At 44.9% G+C, this 19,665-nt stretch overlaps 1 protein-coding gene across 9 annotated transcripts in view; it reads right to left on the reverse strand.

Annotated features, from left to right (window-relative positions):
* grin1a (glutamate receptor, ionotropic, N-methyl D-aspartate 1a) overlaps positions 1-17,360 on the reverse strand; it is a 30,513-nt gene extending 13,153 nt beyond the window's left edge. For 2 of the 9 annotated variants that reach the window (XM_034601903.1, XM_034601902.1), the window contains exons 1-14: positions 16,393-16,731; positions 12,949-13,083; positions 11,271-11,447; positions 7,224-7,286; positions 6,310-6,407; positions 6,100-6,221; positions 4,999-5,173; positions 4,448-4,592; positions 3,329-3,415; positions 2,799-2,934; positions 2,328-2,455; positions 1,406-1,570; positions 726-844; positions 247-359 (exon numbers count right to left, since the gene is read on the reverse strand). In XM_034601903.1, the coding sequence (XP_034457794.1) occupies positions 247-359; positions 726-844; positions 1,406-1,570; positions 2,328-2,455; positions 2,799-2,934; positions 3,329-3,415; positions 4,448-4,592; positions 4,999-5,173; positions 6,100-6,221; positions 6,310-6,407; positions 7,224-7,286; positions 11,271-11,447; positions 12,949-13,083; positions 16,393-16,641 (1,912 nt within the window). In that variant the 5' untranslated portion in view covers positions 16,642-16,731. Of the gene's footprint in view, positions 1-246; positions 360-725; positions 845-1,405; positions 1,571-2,327; positions 2,456-2,786; positions 2,935-3,328; positions 3,416-4,447; positions 4,593-4,998; positions 5,174-6,099; positions 6,222-6,309; positions 6,408-7,223; positions 7,287-11,270; positions 11,448-12,948; positions 13,084-16,392 lie in introns of all 9 variants that reach the window. The other 7 variants (XM_034601905.1, XM_034601897.1, XM_034601900.1 and 4 more) reach the window with 7 other exon arrangements.
* Positions 17,361-19,665: the final 2,305 nt, after the last annotated feature.

The following is a 19,665-nucleotide window of genomic DNA, read 5'->3' on the forward strand; positions in this document are numbered from 1 at the left end:
AGCCTGTTTTTGCTAAAGCTGAGTTGAAAGGAAAAAAGTTGTCATCCTAAAACAAAAAAACTCCTGCAGCTGAAGCCACAACCGACACGTTTTGTCTTTATAAATCTGCAAAACTGTGAAAGGATCAAAGGTTCTCGACAACGTCCCACTGTTCTGGGAAAAAGGGACATTTACTGCTCAGTAAGAGACGATTTGTTAGTTTTCAGTTATGATTCTCTTCTCTTTGTCTAGTGGGTCGTGTCTCACCTTCTCCTATTCCAGAGTTCAGCAACACTCCCCAGGAGAACCACATGGCAGATGACAAGGTGAGGGCGTCCTCTTCTTCTTCTTCACTGTTTACTTTAAATCTTCCAAACGGGCTAGAGTGGAGAAATTGGGAGGGTTGCAGGAGACAAAGTGAGAAATGGCTGAGAACCTGCAGAGAGGGAAAACCCTGGCAGCCCCAGGCAGGGAAGGGAACTGGACGAGAGCAAGCAAAGCGAGAGGGAGACAACGTCCACAGAAAAGAAAAGCAGACAAAGACGGGTGGCACAGGGACGGAGCGGTGGGATGGTTGGAGACGATCTTCACCTCTGTCTGCCTCCGCGTCCACACTGAGGGAAGATCTGCAGCGCTCAGGAGTGCAGGTACACACACGCTCGCTGATTCAGTCATGAATAGACAGACGTGAACACACACATGGGCACACGTATACACACACACACACACACAGGTCCCCCTTGTACCTGAACCGGTCTAGTAGGTAAAGCATCACCGCCACCACATGCACCGATAGACCCACCAGCAGCCACAGCGTGCTTTGGAACGGCTGCATGAACGAGTCCAGTGTACTGCGAGGAATTTCCTGAAAACACACAGAGCGCAGCGCGATATTGATTGATCACAAACAACTGTAATGATTATCTTACGTTTGCATATCGCAGACAAACATGAAGGAAAATACTTCTTCTCTTTCTTGTACATTTTACAGTTTTAGGGAACATTTCTGATGCAGTTTTGAAAGTACTTTTCCAAACTAACATGAATACCTTGAATGTATGCAGTGGTGACATGTAACAAAGTTTCTTTACTTTGTTATTGTGCAAAAGTAAATTTTTCATGTATCTGTACACAAGTAGATTTATTTTCGGGTACTTTTTACTTTTATTCCACTATATTACATCAGTAAATATCTGTACTTTCACTAAAATACAAGGGTAGTAGGAAAACGGCTCCCAGCTCCCTACCCGACCCTCTAAGTCATAAGCGGTATAGGTAATGGATGGATGGAGGGACAATTTTTTTGTTTGTGTTGTAAAAAACAAGGTATAAAATAACAGGTTGCCTGTGTGTGAGATTTGTGCTGTGGTGGAAGTTCAGGGGGTAATAATTGTCTCGGTGATGGAGCAGCAAACAGGCCACTTACCTTTTTAACGAGGATCGTGAGACCTTGATATTTAAAGGGTTTGGAGAACTCGATGTACTGGGCTCTCTCGTTGTTTATAGTCAGCGGGGCCACGATCATGTCGGCCAGGCCCCCCAGGAGCTCTCCCATCATGCCGTTCCACTCTTTCTTGTTACTGTTGTTCACCTGGAGCCCAGAAAAGGAAGGTGTTAGAATGAGGATCAGTGAACAACCTGCTGCCGTCTAGACCACAGCATGCGTGCAAGTTATAAGGATTTGGGTTAAGCCTAGAGGGGGTGGGTGTGCTCCACAGCTTTGAAACTGTCTCCGTCTTACGTAACAGCCAGATTGCTGTTTTCTAATTAAAATCATGCACTGCACAACACCGCAAGAATCAAATGTCATGCTCGTTTTTCGCCTTCCAAATTTCTGGGTTAGAATCGAATAGAAACTCCAGCAGGATTTAAAGCTGTTAAAATCACAGGGTTCTGCAGAAGTTAGTTTTGTTTCTTTGACTTTACCGTTGCACTAAAGGTCGGTTTTTCTGACATTTTCACCAATTTCCACAGAGAATAATTCATGGATCTTGACGAATAAGAAATCAGGCACATTCAGAAACATTCTCCTTTTATCAAGTTCGGTGATGTTATGGCCCTTTTCAGAATAAAAGTAGTTGCAGTTGCTGCTTGTCTAATCCTTTTGTGCAGATATTCAAAAACCGGCTCTACATCAGGGATAAAATGCAGATTCACCCTCCGGACATTTGAAGTCTGCTTATTACTTCACCTCCGAATAGTTAGTGAGATCAAAACTGTTAGTGGAGTAAAATAAAATCATTAAAAACAAGTATTGAAATGTGACATATTGCATTCAACCTGTGCAACGTCATGCAGGATATATGCAGGTTATTAAAAAAAATATATATGTTGATGTTGAAACTGACCCTCTCCTGAGTTCCGAACTTCCCATCAGCCACCAGATGCACCTCATAGGTGAAGTTCATCGTCATAGCTAGCTTGATCAGGAGGTCAACGCAGAATCCGTAACAGCACTGGGGTACGATTGGGCGACCTGTAAAAAAAACAGCAATGGTTGCACGTTAAAATCACTCCGGGGGGAAACGCGCGAGATTTGTTTTCTTTAATCCAAAGGCGGCGGCGCACGTAGACTGAACACGGAGGATGCGTGACACACGGTGCACTGCAGACAACCACACACACTCACACGCACTGAACACACGGCACACAGACGAAGCATGTCCCAGCACCTCAGCAACCACTCACTCTGAATGGCACACTCAGCTACATGCATACATATATAGATACCTACTGCATATATATGTATGCATCTCCAGTGGGTGTTTGGCGAGTGCAGTAAAAGCACAGTGATAATATAAACGTCCCTGAAGTGTTACCTGGGATGGTCTCATTGGGCCCAGTGCAGATAACCTTTTTAATTAAGACTCCATTCAGTGTCATCTCCTCGTGGCACGTTCCGTCCGGCATAGTGGGCTTCACGTACACAAATGGCTCCTGGTGTATCGTCACGATCTACAACAGATGGGACAGAGAGCTGTTTAGCCTGTTGGAGCTTGATCCGATAAATCCCGGAGGACTTCAAGAGCGCCACAGCGAGAAAATACTCGGAAATATCCCAACAGACCCACAAATACTGCACGCACACACCCCCAGATACTCAGGATGAAGGGATGGGTGTAAAAATAGCCGAGGAGAGGCCATTCTGAGGCCCAGGAGAAATTTGGAGAGATACAGGTCATAGCGGATACATCACCGCTGCCTTTATTAACATAGATGAGCTTCACTCCTCTCTGAGGGGCAAACGTTAGCGCACTGTCCAACGCGAGCACGTCAGCCGCGGTCTCGCACTCGATCCGTGTCGACACGGACGTCACATCGCAGCAGCAGCACAGTGAAGGTACGCTACCTTTAATCGAGTGGACATCTGGAAGCCCTGCGGTTTCTCCGTCTCTCCTCCGGGCCAGATGATCTTCCGCTGATTGTTCATCACCACCTGCGGGGACGCCACACGAATATAAAGTAATGTAGGTGAGTGCTGACAGAAGGCGAGCTGCTGATGAGGCTCCAACACTGGGTGAGCTTCACTAATGAGTCAGCGTTATACAACCACCGCTCGGCGTCCCTTTAATTTATCACGTCGACCTTTGACTTATGTCTTATACCAGAGGGTTTCACCGACTTATTGTTATTACAGCTATTACCAGGAAAAGCCGGCCAATTTAATAACCACCATTAACTACAAATGGAATGTAATTGAACTCATGGATACTTGATTGATCCAGAGGGAAATGTGACAAAAATAAAAGGTCCTTTTACGAGCTTTTACCGGAACATCTGCTCACGAGGATCGTTTGGAGGTGAATGAACTGACATACATTTTTATAAAGATATTTACAATTAATGTATATTACATAACTATAATGTATAGTTCAGGGCAAAGCATCAAACTCAAATTTTGTGAAGAGTAAACCTAAACAAAAAAAGTCTTCAGTCAACGCTCTCAAGCTGAACAGGTAACATAACACCCTCCCAGGAAGTCCCTGGTTCCACTGACCTCCAACAGTGAATCTTTCCGAGATGGCGGCTGTCACACTTTCAGGAGTGAAACAGACATGAAACTTTAAAAGCGTACGGGGAAGTGTAACACTTTTCAGCCTCATCTTAGTTTGTTCTTTAGCCACTTTCTCTCCTCTTTCTCTCCTCTTTCTCTCACCCTTTCAGAATCCATCTGCTGTAAATTTTATGCATGTTTCAATTCATCATGGCAATAAATATTTGAAACCCCCCCCTCGTCCGCACTCGGGGTGGTCTGCAGTGAATTGCAGACTTGTCCTCCAGTAAGTGCATTGTGCTATAGATAGAAAACTGGGTCTGCATGTCCAGCATGGATTTAAAAATAGAGGATGACACAGCGTGGGTACATTACAACCTACTAACGGACAGGGAGCAGAAAATAAAGAAGACATTTGACTTAAAATCCTATAAAATCACCATATTTTATCAAATAGGTTCTGTCTCTGTTTACCTGCGTTCCGTTGTAGATGCCGACTTGAACGAGTCGAGTCTTCTGGTAGTTGAGGATACCGTAGTGCGCGTACTTCCTGTCGCCGTCGTCGTTGAACTCCACGCGTCCCGTGAGGCCCTCTGGGTATTTGGATGACATCAGAACCCTGCGGCGAGCGAATGAGAACGATTACACGTGTGAATGAACGCACACTTGTTCATGCATGGATATCGTGTGTCACCTATTAGGAACGCAGCAGTGCCTTTGATTGTGTATCGCTCAGGGCAGGGCGCTCAAGCCATAGAGCCAGAAACTGAATAAGGATCATTTACAAATTTGAAACCAGTTTTTCTTGACCTGAGAAATTTGGAGACACGTGCGGCTAAATGAAGTTAAAGTCTTAAGCCATTCCTATAAAATTAAACTTTATGTATACAGAACTTTTCACTGTAGAAAATGCAGTTCAAAGCTCAATACTGCAACGTAGTCTCATGAAACTGTTCCTATGATATCTTACGAAAAGGAGGTATGAGATCCAGTGACTGACATTTCACTGTCAGATTCGATCTCACCGTTTAAAAAGGGGCCCCGTCTTCCAGATGTTGGTGTTGCCCACGCATCCTCTCGGAGGCTCTGTGATGTTTTCCTTCTCAAACAGCTCCTGGATGGACTGAGCCACCACAGCCACCGCGTCATTGATGTGGGCCGACTCATTCTTGCCGTTGATGAGCTGGAGGCCGATCAGACCTGAGGGGATCGGGCCGATAAACAGACAATCACCAACCTGAGCCAGCTACGGCCTCCCTGGATCCTTTTGCAATGCACAGAGTGGGAAAAAACTTATAGGGCTTTAGACATCCCGAATAAAGGTCAGACATCAGGTGTGTGATCCACGATTGCTCGGGAAACATCTTGGAATTTAATGATGTGAAATAAACGGATGACTTTTCTGATGTTGCCACCGATGACCTTTTCGCAGCATGTATAAAGTGGCCCTTGAAGTTGGATCTCTTTTCTTTTTTCAGTACTGGGGCAAAGCATCACAGGTAAATCTGTGTCGGGAAGGAACAAAAAAAACACCAGGCCTAAATATAAACCAAGCAACAATCCAACTTCAGCTAAGTTTTCTGATTGCAACCAGGTCCATCAGTCTCGCAGACTCCCGGGAGAAGCTGCAGAGGAGGTGGATGAGACGAGACACGGACAGGACACAGAAACATAAAAAACGCTCTGGGGGTTTGGTTTGTGTTCGAGTGCCTGGAAGAAAAGACGCTCAACGTTTTGTGACCAAGAAAAGTGACAAATTATTGTGAGGAACAAAGAGATAAAGAGGCTGTTGTATCTTACCATTCTATCAGTTACCTGTTCCAAAACTCTCCCTTTATAATTCATTAGAAACCAGCGTGTTAATATGGCAGAAGGGCAGAATGAATGAACCTTTGAATAAACCAGCACATGCACGTTTAAACCAAAAAACTGCGTGCGGACACACCCCATTTAAACCTTTAAGCGGAGAATGCTTAAACGTTTAAAGGCTCAACACACAACAAACCATTATACAGTTAATCATGTAATCGCTTTCTCTAATCCTCTATGTGTTATGATCGGCCTGGGGGGGCGGGGGGGGGAGGTTGACTCGTGCGTTCCCGCTGATTTCTCCTGGATGAACGTACCGTCTGGCGCCTCGATCAGGGCTTTACCCGACATCTCCCGCTCGCCCACCAGCCACACGTAGCCAGAGCCCGTCATGTTGAGGAAGCGGGCCGCCTTGTACACCGCAGCAGCGTCTTCCTCGCTGGAATCGGACACGTTAAAAACACACTTAACAAACCTTTAACTATGTTTTTAGGATGCACGTATCTGGTAGTTTGTGAACGTCTCACCTGGCGGACAGAATGATGACTCGGGCCTCCAGCTCTTTGGCCTCCAGCAGCAGGGCAGTTAAGTTAGTCTCCTGGCTGAACTGGAGGACTTTCTCTGCCTGTGATCGGGGCATAAGAAAGGTCAAGCCAGCTACTTTTCCCTGCCTCAGACACCATGCTGCCTCTTTACCTGTTTGGTTCGAGCTTGGCCGATTTTGTTTGAAAACGGGAGACAGAGATAAAAAAGGAGAGCGATCCAGGGGAACCGGCTGAACTAAAAAAAATTTAAAAAATATAAAAAAAAGCTTGAAGGGGGGGAAAAAAAACTTTTGCATTTGTTCGCATGCAAACTGAGGGTTATCAAGGCTCCAAAGAAGGACGTGCATGTGTTAGGTAGGGGGGAAGAAGAAGGTCAATGCAACCAGTAACTAAAAACAGGTGAAGGGTGTGGGGGGGACGTTTTCCCCCAACAAAAAAACTTGCCGAAAACTAGGGAAGTGCTACAGAACAGGAGGAAGTAGCATCTGGGAAACGGCTTCGTCCCACATTACCGGTTCTCCACAAAGGAATGGACTTGCAAACTTGTTTTGTGCGTGAGTGTGTGTGTGTGTTCTGAGTGCATGCATTCCTTCATTAAAGGAGAAAATGAAAATGATAAAAAAAAAGCGGGGGGGGGGGGGGGGGGGCGCCGTTCACTGACTTCTTTTTTTTTTCTTTTTTTTTTGTCTGGAATGACCGAAAATTATAGATTTTTCATAACAAAATCATTCGTCATTAAAATCATAGGGAAATGTCTCAAAAGTAAAAAATTAAAGAAAACACGTGCTACCAAGAGAGGGACATTTCTGGGTTCGGCTGGTGACTGGTTTGGGCTGGTTTCTAGTTGCTACGTTTGGAAAGTTGGTGGGCGGCGTGCATTGACCATGCAAATATACCTTAGGTCCTCGCTTGTTGTCATAGGACAGTTGGTCGAGGTTTTCATAGTTCCTTTTTTTATTCTGATGAGTAATGTGCACAGAGAAAATATGCAGACACAGAAAAATATTATAAACAGTTGAAAATGGAGGGCAGTAAAGCATTCCAACAAATCTCCACTTTTCTGCTTCAAATTGGGATCTTTAACAGAGGGGCTTGCAAAGAGCAGCAGACGTGACCAAATATCCAGATACCACAGATAAGACAGAACTTAATTCATTATCAGCAATGATTCTGTGATTCACCTGCGTCGGTCAGTTATGTGAAATATTTGTTTCTTCTTCACGCAATTGTCAGTTAACGTGACACAACTGGAAACGCAACATTTCACAAACATAACTGAACCCGCACCGTTACGTCCAAAGCGTCACCACATTTATTGGACGACAAAAAAAATGTCTTGCAACACATCTGGAAATGCAAAAAACCTCAGCAACAATCACAGCCGACAAAACATCCAAAGTGTGACCTTTCTTGTGCGACATTTATGTGACTAAGAGCTCATTAAAAGTTTTCACAACAACAGAACTTGCACCAGGAAACGTTCACTCTGTCCAGCCATCTGTTGACGTGATGTCATTCTGGCCCCGAAGGCTGCAGCTAATTCTCCTCATGCAGTCGTTAGTAACTCATCTGACCAAAACACTAATTAAAAGCTTGGAACATTCATCCACTGTAAATGTTTTTTTAAATCCACTTGACACAAATCAAAGAGTAGCCAACAATTTACTCTCTGATTTTTCCATCCTACAATGCAATTCCAGCCAGTGCTCAAAAAAGCTGTGTCCCAGTTCGATAATACATGCTCGTTCTAAATTGGTTCTGAGGATAGATGTGTCCACATTGAAAAAGAACAAGACAAATATTGAGCTTTCTAAATTAAAAATGCCAGAATTCTGAGTGAACTCTGGGATTATGCTTCAGAGGGGAAGCAGGCTGTGCTCACTGCTGCAGGAAGATCTTAAAGAATAAGCTTTAAATCTTAAAAAGAATTAGCTTTCTCTTTTGAAAGTTGAAGTCTTTTCTGCAACACAGAACTTCATGAAGACGACATAGTGCTATTCAGCAGGCAGTGTTGGATTTGGCCACCACACTGGACACTGGCTCGCTGAGCAGGATAAACTTAATTCAGACACCCGAGGTTTTCACCGTCCGTGTGGCCTGTGAAGCTCGGGGGACGGTTTCCTGTCTGGGACCACGGAGCCATTTTGCGTCGTCTTTCTGCTTCACGGGGTTTCTTGCACAGCTGCTTTTACTTCACAGCTCACACCTCAGTGCACTCTGGGCCCGATTCCCTTCCTTCACAAAAGGCGACGCTGACTGTGCATCAGTTAACAGAACTGCTGGCTGGCGAGCAGATGCACACGGAGAAGCTGCTCCGTTCACACCGAGCCGAGAGGCCGCAACACAAGCTGAGGCTCTTGGGAGCTTCGTGTCAGGCGTTTTGGTTCCAGTAATTTTAAATGAGGTTATTGTTCCATCCTTTTTTTAAATGAAACCAAAACGCCAAGCTGTCACTTGGGTTATAGATAATCCCACTTACATTTGATAAATGATAAAGGTTCTGTGACATTTTAAAAGATTGATGAAAATAAAACTGCAGTATATAGTGGAAACAAGAGATTTAACACACTAGATGAGCAGAAAACACAAATAAACTAACATTCTTTACACAGTTTGCTTCTGTCTGTCGTAACACTCCACTGTGTAAATACTAAACATGATAAAATGAGTGTTTAAGCGTCCCGAGCTTGTAAAATTCCTCTCAGTGAGAACGCTCCGGCAGCACAGCGAACAAATACACCCTCTCTTTGTCTCGTTCTCCCCGAAGAGTTTTTCTGAGTGATCTATTTTTGTATCCTCACAGTCGGGCATTAATATTTCATGTTGTGTTGCTCACGGTTGCTCTCTGACTAAATCCACCGTGTCCTGAGCCTCTTTGCCGGTGGTGGCAGCGATTCCCCCCCCGTGACCTCCTGCGTGGAGCTAAAAAATAATAATCATGTAAATTCACCGTGTTTATGCAGCAGAAATTGGGTGATTGGCGAGAATCACACCTCCCTGTTTCCCGATGAGAGGATAATGTGTCGAGGCTGAAATCTGCAGCACGGAAACTAGCATCGTGTCCCATCACCTACCACAGTTCAAGCTGCTAATGCATTTACAGTTTGAGGTGATTACTCGACACCGTGACACAAACAAACCCGACAGAGAATGGAAGAGACAGTTCATCACTCTGCTGATGTCGTAGCATCCAGGAGATGTCAGAGCAGAGGCGGAGGTGAGAGGACTGGTTACCCAGGGCAACTCACCAGGGGGGCCCCGGAGCAGATCGAAAATATTCTCTATGCTTCAGCACAAATTTTATTGTGGAGGTCCTCACACAAAGTTCCTCGGACTTCGTGGCTGGATTTTGTCGTGATGTGCCGTAAAAAAGTGTGTAAGATTTATGTGAAAGGGATCTATTGGCAGAATTTATTATAAAATAATCCTAGTGATGTTTTCAATTGTAAATTGTTGTTTTTTTTACCTTAGAATGAGCCCTTTATATTTAAATACTTTATATTTACATGAGGAGCAGGTCCTCTCTATGGAGGCCACCATGTTTTATTTTACAGTAGGTAAACTAAACACCTTTTGCATTCAGCTTCAATATTTTCTATTTTTCCACTTTGTGTCACTGAGTGTGGATCCATGGCCAAAAAATGCAACTCGTACCCACTTGAAGTGAAATCTGCAACCCAGTAAAAGTGAAGGGGTCTGAATCATTTCTGAAGCTGCTGCAAATCAGACTCCAGAGACACAGATGCTGCAGTTGTCAGTTGGATGAATTCAGCGGATTTGAGGGCTTTTAATACACACATCTCTCCTCCAGGCTGCAGGATGTGAGTCAATACTGGATGATTTGACTCATCAGCGTTATCCTTCAAACTGCTTGGATGCGGATGCAAAATTAAACATGATTAACTGAGATGGTTTTTTTTCTAATGGTGGTTGTTGATCGATAGTGATGCCAGTCACTTAACTGACGCAGCTCGCTCTTCAGCTGTAGATGCCTTCTGTAATACCTCGGGTGTGTGTGTGTGTGTGCGTGCGTGCGTGTGTGTGTGTGTGTGTGTGTGTGCGCGTGTGTGTGTGTGTGTGTGTGTGTGTGTGTGTGTGTGTGTGTGTGCGCGTGTGTGTGTGTGTGTGTGTGTGTGTGTGTGTGTGTGTCATATTCAATGTCTCCTCCGCTTCTGATTTAATTAAATCTCTGAACCAGGACTCATTTGGTTAAGCCACACAATTACAGCAAAGAGCCCCAGAGAGGGGCGAGCATGACACAGAGGGAAGAAGAAGAAGAAGAAGCAAAAGAAAGACATATCCCAAGGTAATTTCATTTTAGTAAATGAATGGATGAAAAAGATAGCACTTTTCCCTCCCTCTCTTCCTCTCTCTCTGCTCCTAAAGGGCACGCATCGCTGCAGTCTCAAGTCTGTTCGGGCTCACAGAAGATCAGCATTTCACTGACCCACATACACAGCTCAGAGCTACACTTAAAATGGATGCATCAGCGGTATCCGAAAAAAAACCCATCTCCAGCATCTTGTGAACATGAGTTAGCAGGGAGCAAGAAAACACCGGCCCCCTCGTCCCTCCACACGCCGAGAGGAGAGAAACACCTGAGTGCCACCGCGGCCGCCTGGTAAAACACTTCCACACACCCCCAGTCTGTGATGGTTTGCAAAGCCCCGTGTTAAAGTCCACTATTTGGCTCCCACTGTGGATAGACACAGGATAATTTGGACTATGGCGAAAAGCAACGTGAAGATGAGCAAATAAACATACAAACTTTCGTCAGATTAGACCACATTAGACGCTGTTGATGTTTCTAGGTGTGTTAGCCAATGTTTACACAATGAGAAAGAGATGTTGCCACACAACAGAAAGGAAAACAGTTACATACACAGAAGACCTCTGAGGTTTTAAAAAAGCGCCCTCGCTCGTGCGGAGCAGGAGCGTCTCACCTTGGTCTCCCTCTCCTCCAGGAGGGTCTCGAGCCTCTTTTGAGCCGCCCGCCCCTCGTGGTCGTCGCTCACGATCAGGATGATGTGGTTCCAGTTGAACTCGCGCATCAGGTCGAACCACACGTGCGCCTGGTGGGAGTAGGGAGGGACCGTCCGCAGGAAGGACAGGTGGATGCTCTGAGGAGCAGGAGACGATGAGGATGAGACACACACATGACAAAACTTGACTTTTAATGAATGACTCATCACAAAATGAGCGGACGCAAACTCTCCCAAACGGCAGATTCTGGCCTTTTTAAAAGGTCACTTACGTCTTGTAATACATTTATAAATGTAACATACAAGATTTAGTCAGATAACATTTGGAAAACACTGTGTCCTGGTTTGGACATAAAAGTCGGAGGTCTGGGTAGTTTGGAGGATCAACAAATCATGGGACCTTTTCACAATAAAACAGCATCTTCATTAAAATGAGTTTGATGGATCAGTGACTGTGAATATGGAGAATTTTTCCTTTTTTCATTCCCCTCTTCACCCTGAACGTCTGTTCTAATTAACTTTGGTGAGAAGTGTGGAACTGACTGTGAGTCGCAGCTTTAACTGTCAGAATCAGGTCCAGCAAGTTGAAGAGTAAAGCTGAACTGTGGATCAGTTAAAAAGACTTAGAGGTTATTAAAAACCAGCGTTTATCTCCGATATTCAGCAGGAAACTTAAATATGAATAATTTCAAACAGGATTTGGTGGATTTGCCTTAATCAAGCAGATATTGTCACTATAGCGACAAAGGCCACCAAACCTTAAGAGTTTTAGTCATTTTAACATAAATTAATTCCCTTGCCCTACCAGAGACAGTTCCCTAAACCAAACCTTCATCGTGTGGCACCATTGCATCGCATGTTTCACCAGTGATGTGCAATGGTGTTGGACAGCACAGACAAGGCTTCTCCTTCTAAAGGGCAGATGTATTTTGTTGTCTGATGTGTCGGCCCTGTCACCATGGAGAAATGTTAGTCCCTGCAGATCCCCGACCTCGACCCCCGTCTGACACCCACTGGATGAACTGACACACCGGCTGTGAGCCCGACTTACTCACTGACGCTGCTGCGGCTGAACGGGAGCAAAGCCCTGCAGCCAGGCTCCAAAATGGCGTTTTCAGCAAAGTGGGGAGGATCATGTCTTGTGAATTTCTACCTTTATGTTTAACTATGTACTGAAAGAGCACATAGAAGATAAAATGGCCGTTTTAGAAATATAACATTTAATGATAAAACAGCTTCTCCGGGATTTAAATAATTGACTAATAAAAGACACGTTGATTTGATGAAGCTCGTGAGTGATGTGCCCTTAAAAAGATGTTAAACCGAGTCCGTGGGTGTTTTTTTATTCATGCGATCGCTTTCAAGTCTCATTTTACTTGTTTGTGCTTGATAAAGAAAATTGCTGAGGTCAGACGACGCATTATTAATGATGTTCTTTCAATTTCCAGCTGGAAACCCATTTAATCACAGCTCCTCTAATGGAGAGCGATGGGACGTTTAATCTAAGAAGCTTTTGAAGCTGCCCCAGGGGAGCGCCGTCCTCCCTCGCTCTGCGTTCTCTCACTTCCTGTGGTCCTCTCTCTCTCTCTCTCTCTCTGTCTCTGTCTCTGTCTTTACATCTCTCTCATCTATCACTCACCTTGTCTGAGTAGATGGACATGCGGGTGGTGAGCCCCACCACCGGGATGCGGTAGAAGCCCGCGGTGTAGGAGACAGGCGTTGGCGTGAGGTGGTCATTGGACTGGGGAGGGTGACTCACCAGGATGGCGTAGACCTGCAGAGACAGAGAAGAAGAACACTTTGTCTTTTTTGACACTGGCACTAAGATGAAGTACAGTCGCACTATAGGCATACAGGCATCCATTCTTTAAGGTTTTCTCTCTTTCCATTTGTCTTTTTGATGGATTAATTGGTAGTTATATAGATTATGAGACTGAAAACATGCAGTGTACTGAATAATACAACTTAATAAACATTAATTCATCACAAGTATACAACAACATGAGGAGGCTTAAAAACACAGTAACACCTGAAACAATACAACGAAGACGTTAGCCCCAAAACACGACATTATGATAAAGAATACATGACATTTACATCATAAACATTTCATTTCGGTGTTGTAGAAAGCATCAATATTTTATTTAAAGCTGATTAACCTGCTCGTTGAGGAAAAGTAAGAGTGTGTTCTGCATCTTCAAGTTGATTTAATGCAAATTCATTCAGGCACTTTCCTCATTAGTTTAGTTTACGATTAATCAAATGACAAATGACTGTTACAGATTCTGGGCTCGGGGGCAGTTGTCTGCTTTGTCTGGATGTAAATCCAACCTGGACGAAAACATCTGTTTTCCAACCTCAAGATTAATCAAACTCGTGCATAAACTTTAAATTCAACATGGTCGTGACCACATTCATCACATGTGACATGTTTATAATTACATGAGTAGGGAGTAAAATGTCCATTATCCGTCCTCCTTAATCAAATTGATCTATTTTCTTCTATTGCAGGATTACTTTGCAAACAACTGTTCTGACATGCTGACATTTCTATTTCTTTATACAGGAACAACAGGACACAATGCATCCATGACTCTGTCAGGTCTGTCAGCACCAGAAGAAAACATTACAGTGATGAATATATGATAATTACATAATAAAAAAGGTTATTTATGTAGAAAAGCCTCAAGATTTCATCACTTTCACGCTGTTAGTGGAGGAAAAGTAAGAGAGTGTTCCTCGTCTTAGTTTAAGTCGGATTAATGCAAATTTATTTAAGCCCTTTCCTCTTTAGTTTTATCTACAATTAATCAAATTAATACAGACAAATGACTCCACAGATTCTGGGCTCGGGGGCAGTTTTCTGCTCCAGCCTCAAATGAAACATCTGTTTTTTTTCCCCCGACCTCGAGATGAATGAAAATTGCGCGTACTTTAAAAACAAATCTTTTATTGGGTACACCTGCCGCCCCAACATGTTGTATAACCGGTTAAAAATAACTTATAAATTATATTCAGGGACAAACTCCTCCATAACAGAAGAGCAAAGAAATGTTCTCCTTTGTTTGGAGGAGTGTGTGCTGCCAGAAGAATATTATAATGTGGCTGTTTAGTTTTTATCTTATTCCAGCTTTAAGCAAACCAAAGGGGGGTCAACAAATAGAGAAGTTGTTTTCTGTGTGCCTCTCCTGAAGAAGAGCCTCGAGATCTGCCATGGAGATGCGGAGGAAGGGGAGTAAAGATGGCATGGCTGTGAAGGCATGGATTATTGGATACGAGCGCTCCGTATGGTTGGGTCAAAAATGAGGTCTATCTTCCAAGGACTGCTCCCAGGCATCTACTCCTCCATCTGCCACAGACTTTCCCCATCACTGACTGTTATGGCCTACAAGCCACTCTCATCCGATTTAACCTTCTGTGGACTTTCCTGTCTAAACCATGTTTCACTTTGTCATTTACAAAAGGGTGTGTGCGTGTGTGTGGTGAACTGAAACCCGTGTTGGTGTAATCTGTACGGCCTGATAGGCGGCTCGCACACTCGTGCTTTGGGTGACAAAAGCCTGGATGTGACAGTATTATTCTCCAAGCCTGTATCAATTAGAGTCATTACACCAGACACAGGATCAAGGACATGAAAGCAGCGCTGAAGCTGGGGGTGTTTTTTTCCAATGAGGCCTAATTACGTGTGTGGGAGCGAGAGCGAGAGGGACTTCACGCCTCAACATGCTATGACATAACGCCGGCTTCTTTTATAAAAGCCATGTAGAGCATCACATGAGAAGGTTGTATGTGCATCGGTGTGTGTCAACTCTTTAAGGCGCATACACACGCTCAGCATGCACCGTGCATAACTGATGAAATGTGTTTTGTTCGTCAGAGCTGCAGCACATGCATGAGTCGTAAAGCGTGTGTAGCTGAAAGGAAAACCGGCGTTTAAGCACTTAGGGAAACTAGAGTGGCAGAGTTAGTTGCATAGCTCCGCCAGGGCCAAGTAATCCTGGGCATTGGTTGATTATATACTTCTTGCAGTAGAAATAAAAAGCAAATGAAGTCGTCTGATAATCTAAAATATTTATTTATTAGTCCTAAACAGGCGAAGAATAAGATCTATGCATTTATACCCTGAAAAACAAATGCAAATGTTGAAAAATGCCTGATTGCTGCAATGGTTATGAGAGTGAAAAATAATTTCTGGTGCCGTCCCTTAATCCACATCCAAACCAAACCGTGATGGGTTCTTTGCCGATTCCGGCCCCATCCCTGCACCAAGTTTGGTGGAAATGGGTTTCATAGTTTTTGCAGAATCTTGCTAACAAATACAGCAACAAAGGAAAAAATTGAAGACATTGAAGAAGACACAACCTTCTTGATTGAGGTAAAAAAAAAAATAAAGGAATTTCATTGTAGCACAAAAGTTTTTAACGTTTTCTCTGCATCATGTCAAACAGGCTGCGTCTGAGTGAGTGTGATCCACGTCAGCATACAGACAGTTTCTGCTCATGCCAAAAGGTTATCCTGCATCACACTCTCACTGAACGCCAAGTGGCTAATGACGTTCTCCTCATTTTCACCCCTCACTGGTTCAGTGGCTCTGCAGCTGTGTGTCCTGAAATATACAGTTGCCCTCTCATTAAGAGAAATGCCCCAAACCAAAGCCTGTTTTTTTTTCACGTCTGTATTAAAACAGATGGGTCTGTGGTGAGCTCTGTACAAAGTGAATTAATCCTGTGCAAGTGTAGCATGGATGCCAAATTGGATAAAAGGCAGCACTGTTATGATATGCTGGCTGCTTTCTGTTAGTGTTTCTATACATTGCATGCTGAGTGGAGAGTTAATCTGCAAGTGTGAGGCTCTGGAGAAACAAACAACATCTCTGTCTGGTCTAATAACCACTTCGATGGCACTTGAGGGAGAAAACGCATCAGATGAAGGCGTTTAAATCAACTTTCTATTGCAAGTGATGAGGATTTGTAGGCTGCTGCGCCTGGTGCGTAGTCTGACAGTGGTGGAGGTGCATGGATCTAGGTGGTGTTGGATGGAGAATGGAGCAGTGCGCCCACGCAGAGGCACCAGAGAACTGTACCTGACTGGAGATGAGGTCCTCGCAGACGGACAGAGCCATCTGGATGGCGTTGGGCTTGTGCGTGACGGAGATGGCGGTCAGCTTGAATTTGTCCCGGCCGTAGACCTGGTTGGCCTGGGTCACGGCATCTTTGAAGACCTGCTCGAACCTCTTCTGGCTCAGCACGGCCCCGATGTTCACAATCTTCGGCTCGCAGCCGGCCCGCGCGCAGGAGCACCAGAAGAGCACCGCCAGCAGAAACAGACGCATCGTGCGCACCAGCAGACGGCACCGTGCAGCCCGGCCGCTATCCTCTCCGGTGGCGGGTCGGCTCGACTGGCTTGTGGGCAGCAGCACGGCTCAGCCTGCGGTATGCACGACTGCGGGCTCGATCCAGGTGGGCGGCGTAGAGCGGGGGAGGGTGTGCAAAAAGAAAAAGAGGGAGGAAAAAGATGTGGATTTATGTGCAATGCGGAGGAATGTGCACAAGCATATTAGGGACAGGGTGTTAACCAGGGAACCGCATTGTCCATCTCCTCCTCTTCAGAACGGCTCAAACCTCCCGGTGGTTCTGAAGGGAGAGTTGCAGCATAGTCCGGTTCCTCTCCGGGGTGCGTGTCGCTCCCTGTGGCCGCTGCTCGCTGCGCTGTGAGCGGACTGATCTGTCTCCGTGAGGCCGGTCGCTCCTGGATGAGCCGCTGCTGCCGCTGTCCTTGGTGCTGACAGCTGTGCATGCGCGCCGCGGCGGTGGCGGTGGTGGTGGTGGTGGTGCGCGCTCCCGCCGCATCAGCAGCTCCCCCCACTCTGGGATTTGCGCGTTGGCGTGATGCTGCTGGAGGAGAAGCTGCTCGTATGAAAAATAAATGCACTCGCTTGTTCCAAATGCGCGTAAAATGTGATGAGACAGGAAAGGGCCGGATCTGTGGAGGATGCATACTCGCAGCGTTGGGGTCGCGTTCACCTGCAGGGCATGTGGATGCTGCTGCAGCGTTAATTCAGCCCGATGTGCTGTTGGTGCGTGTGGTTCGAAATCAGGATCAGACGCTTTGTGAGATTTAATTTTCCCCCTGAATTAGCCCGATTGCACAGGAGCAGATGGAGGAGGAGGGTGTTCATTCCGACCTGACGGGTTTCAGGTCACAGTTGAGCCATGGACACACGCTTTGATGCGAGTTATTCCTCCATGACACTGGGAGAGGTTGGTCTGGTTCGCCCTGAAATGGACCGAGCTCATTGGACAGCTCATTAATCAGACGTGATGATGTGCATGTTGGGTAATTTGAAGTTGAGAGCAGCATCCCTGCAGATACAGGAGCAGAATCAACCCCCCCTGGTTACCTAGGAAACAAGATCTTTCTTAACAACACGCACACACACACACAAAGAAGATCTTCACACTGTGGTAAGACTTTATTCAGCAAACGCCAAAATACATCACGTTAACCAAACCAGGCTTCAGGATGAAAAACAATAGTGTGAGTGAATCAATCATTTTTATGTCATTAATAACAACAGTCAGACATTTCACTGTGGGGGGGTATTAACACGAACGATTCGTGCATTTGAGGAAAAGAAAACAAAAGGTGATTTGAAAAAAGAGGCCAGGGTAAAAAAATCATTGAACGATGCTCTGAATTATAAATCACGCAGCCCAGCGGTGTGTCTCTGGGTTGCAGAGAGCTGATGAATTAATCACAAGGCTGAAGGAAATCAACATCCATCAGCTGCCGGCTGTGTGCTCCCACAACGAGTCCGGCTCACATATGATTAGTTTTCTCGACATAACTTAAGACAAGGAGAATGTACGTTAACTGTTAGAAGGAGGCTTAGCTGGAAATATCCATCCATCAATCATTTCAGCTTTTTGAGGGTTGAGGTTGAGCTGTTCCCTGCTGACATATGGGGAGAGGTGACGTTCACCCTGGGCAGGACACCAGTCCATCAAACGGCCAGAAAACCAGTTCAAATACTGGGACAACATTCAGGGAGAGCATCACTGTCTTGCATCACCATGCCTAAGTTATTATTATTTCCATTTTCAATTTAGTTCACCTGACTTCATTTGTACATCCAATACAATCCTATACAATTCTATAGTTTGAAAGAAAAAACACTTTAGTGTCTATAAACTTCTAAAACAGAATTAGTGGGATTGAGAAGCTGCAGGTTGTTTGTGTGATTGGTCAGACGTGGTTGGTTCCACTGATCTCGACACACAGCGTCTCTCTGGAGCACAGCCCGGATAAATCCATTTTTTAAAAAGGTGTTTTTCTTCCCTAAAGTAAAAAAAAAGCGACTTTCAGGAAATACGCTGCCTCCAAAATGCGAAACAAACGAGACAAGTCCCTGTCACTACCAATCCACTGAAGGTAACAAATAACGGTGTTGAACAGAGCCCTTGATGATTAAACCCCTTCCTCCAGCATCGGTGCCACAGCCAGTTTGTATAAAACTCTCCACTTATTGTCGGCCCTGACCGTGTGAAGGCCTCTTATTAAACGAGGTTATGAAGCCCTCCTCTCCCCGCCCACTCATCGACAACTCACACATCAATAAAGCCGGACCAATCTGCTCTGCAGCCATAATATCATACGTTTGCAGCTGGGGCAACACAACACAGTGAAGTCCTGTGAAGGCTGATGCACACGAAGAAGCACATGCAGGCAGCAGAGCACACACAGATCATTGTCGGCTTTTAAACCTAAGTTTACACATATACACACTAATCCACGCAGAAGCACACACACACACACACACACACACACACACACACACACACACACACACACACACACACACACACACACACACACACACACACACACACACACACACACACACACACACACACAGGCACAATCTTGAGTTCACGCTTTGAGCCGTCCACCCACACAGAAGCAGCACAGACTGATACACAACCCACACAGTCCTCTGCAAGGAGTGAGTGTGAATCTGTGCGTTTTGAGTTAACAACAAAAACTATTTCTCATTAACTTATCTGTCATTTGGTTGGAATATTTCTATACGAGAACAAAGGTTGAATATATTTAAACATCACTTTTCATCAATCAGGTCAGTTTCAAACTTACATAATCAAAACCAAATGTACAAGAACAATTATAGCACAACTAATAAGATGACAGAAAACATTTCTGAGGTTTACAACCTATACTGCAGCCAGCTACCAGGGGGCGATCAAGATGTTATCAGCAATTGTAGCAGCTAAGCAATCTTAGTGATTTTAATTTAATGAGCTTTATGCAGGGTTTTTAAATATTTACTTTCAAACCTCAA

This window comes from Hippoglossus hippoglossus, chromosome 12 (assembly GCF_009819705.1).
Source record: "Hippoglossus hippoglossus isolate fHipHip1 chromosome 12, fHipHip1.pri, whole genome shotgun sequence".
NCBI classification, from domain to species: domain Eukaryota; kingdom Metazoa; phylum Chordata; class Actinopteri; order Pleuronectiformes; family Pleuronectidae; genus Hippoglossus; species Hippoglossus hippoglossus.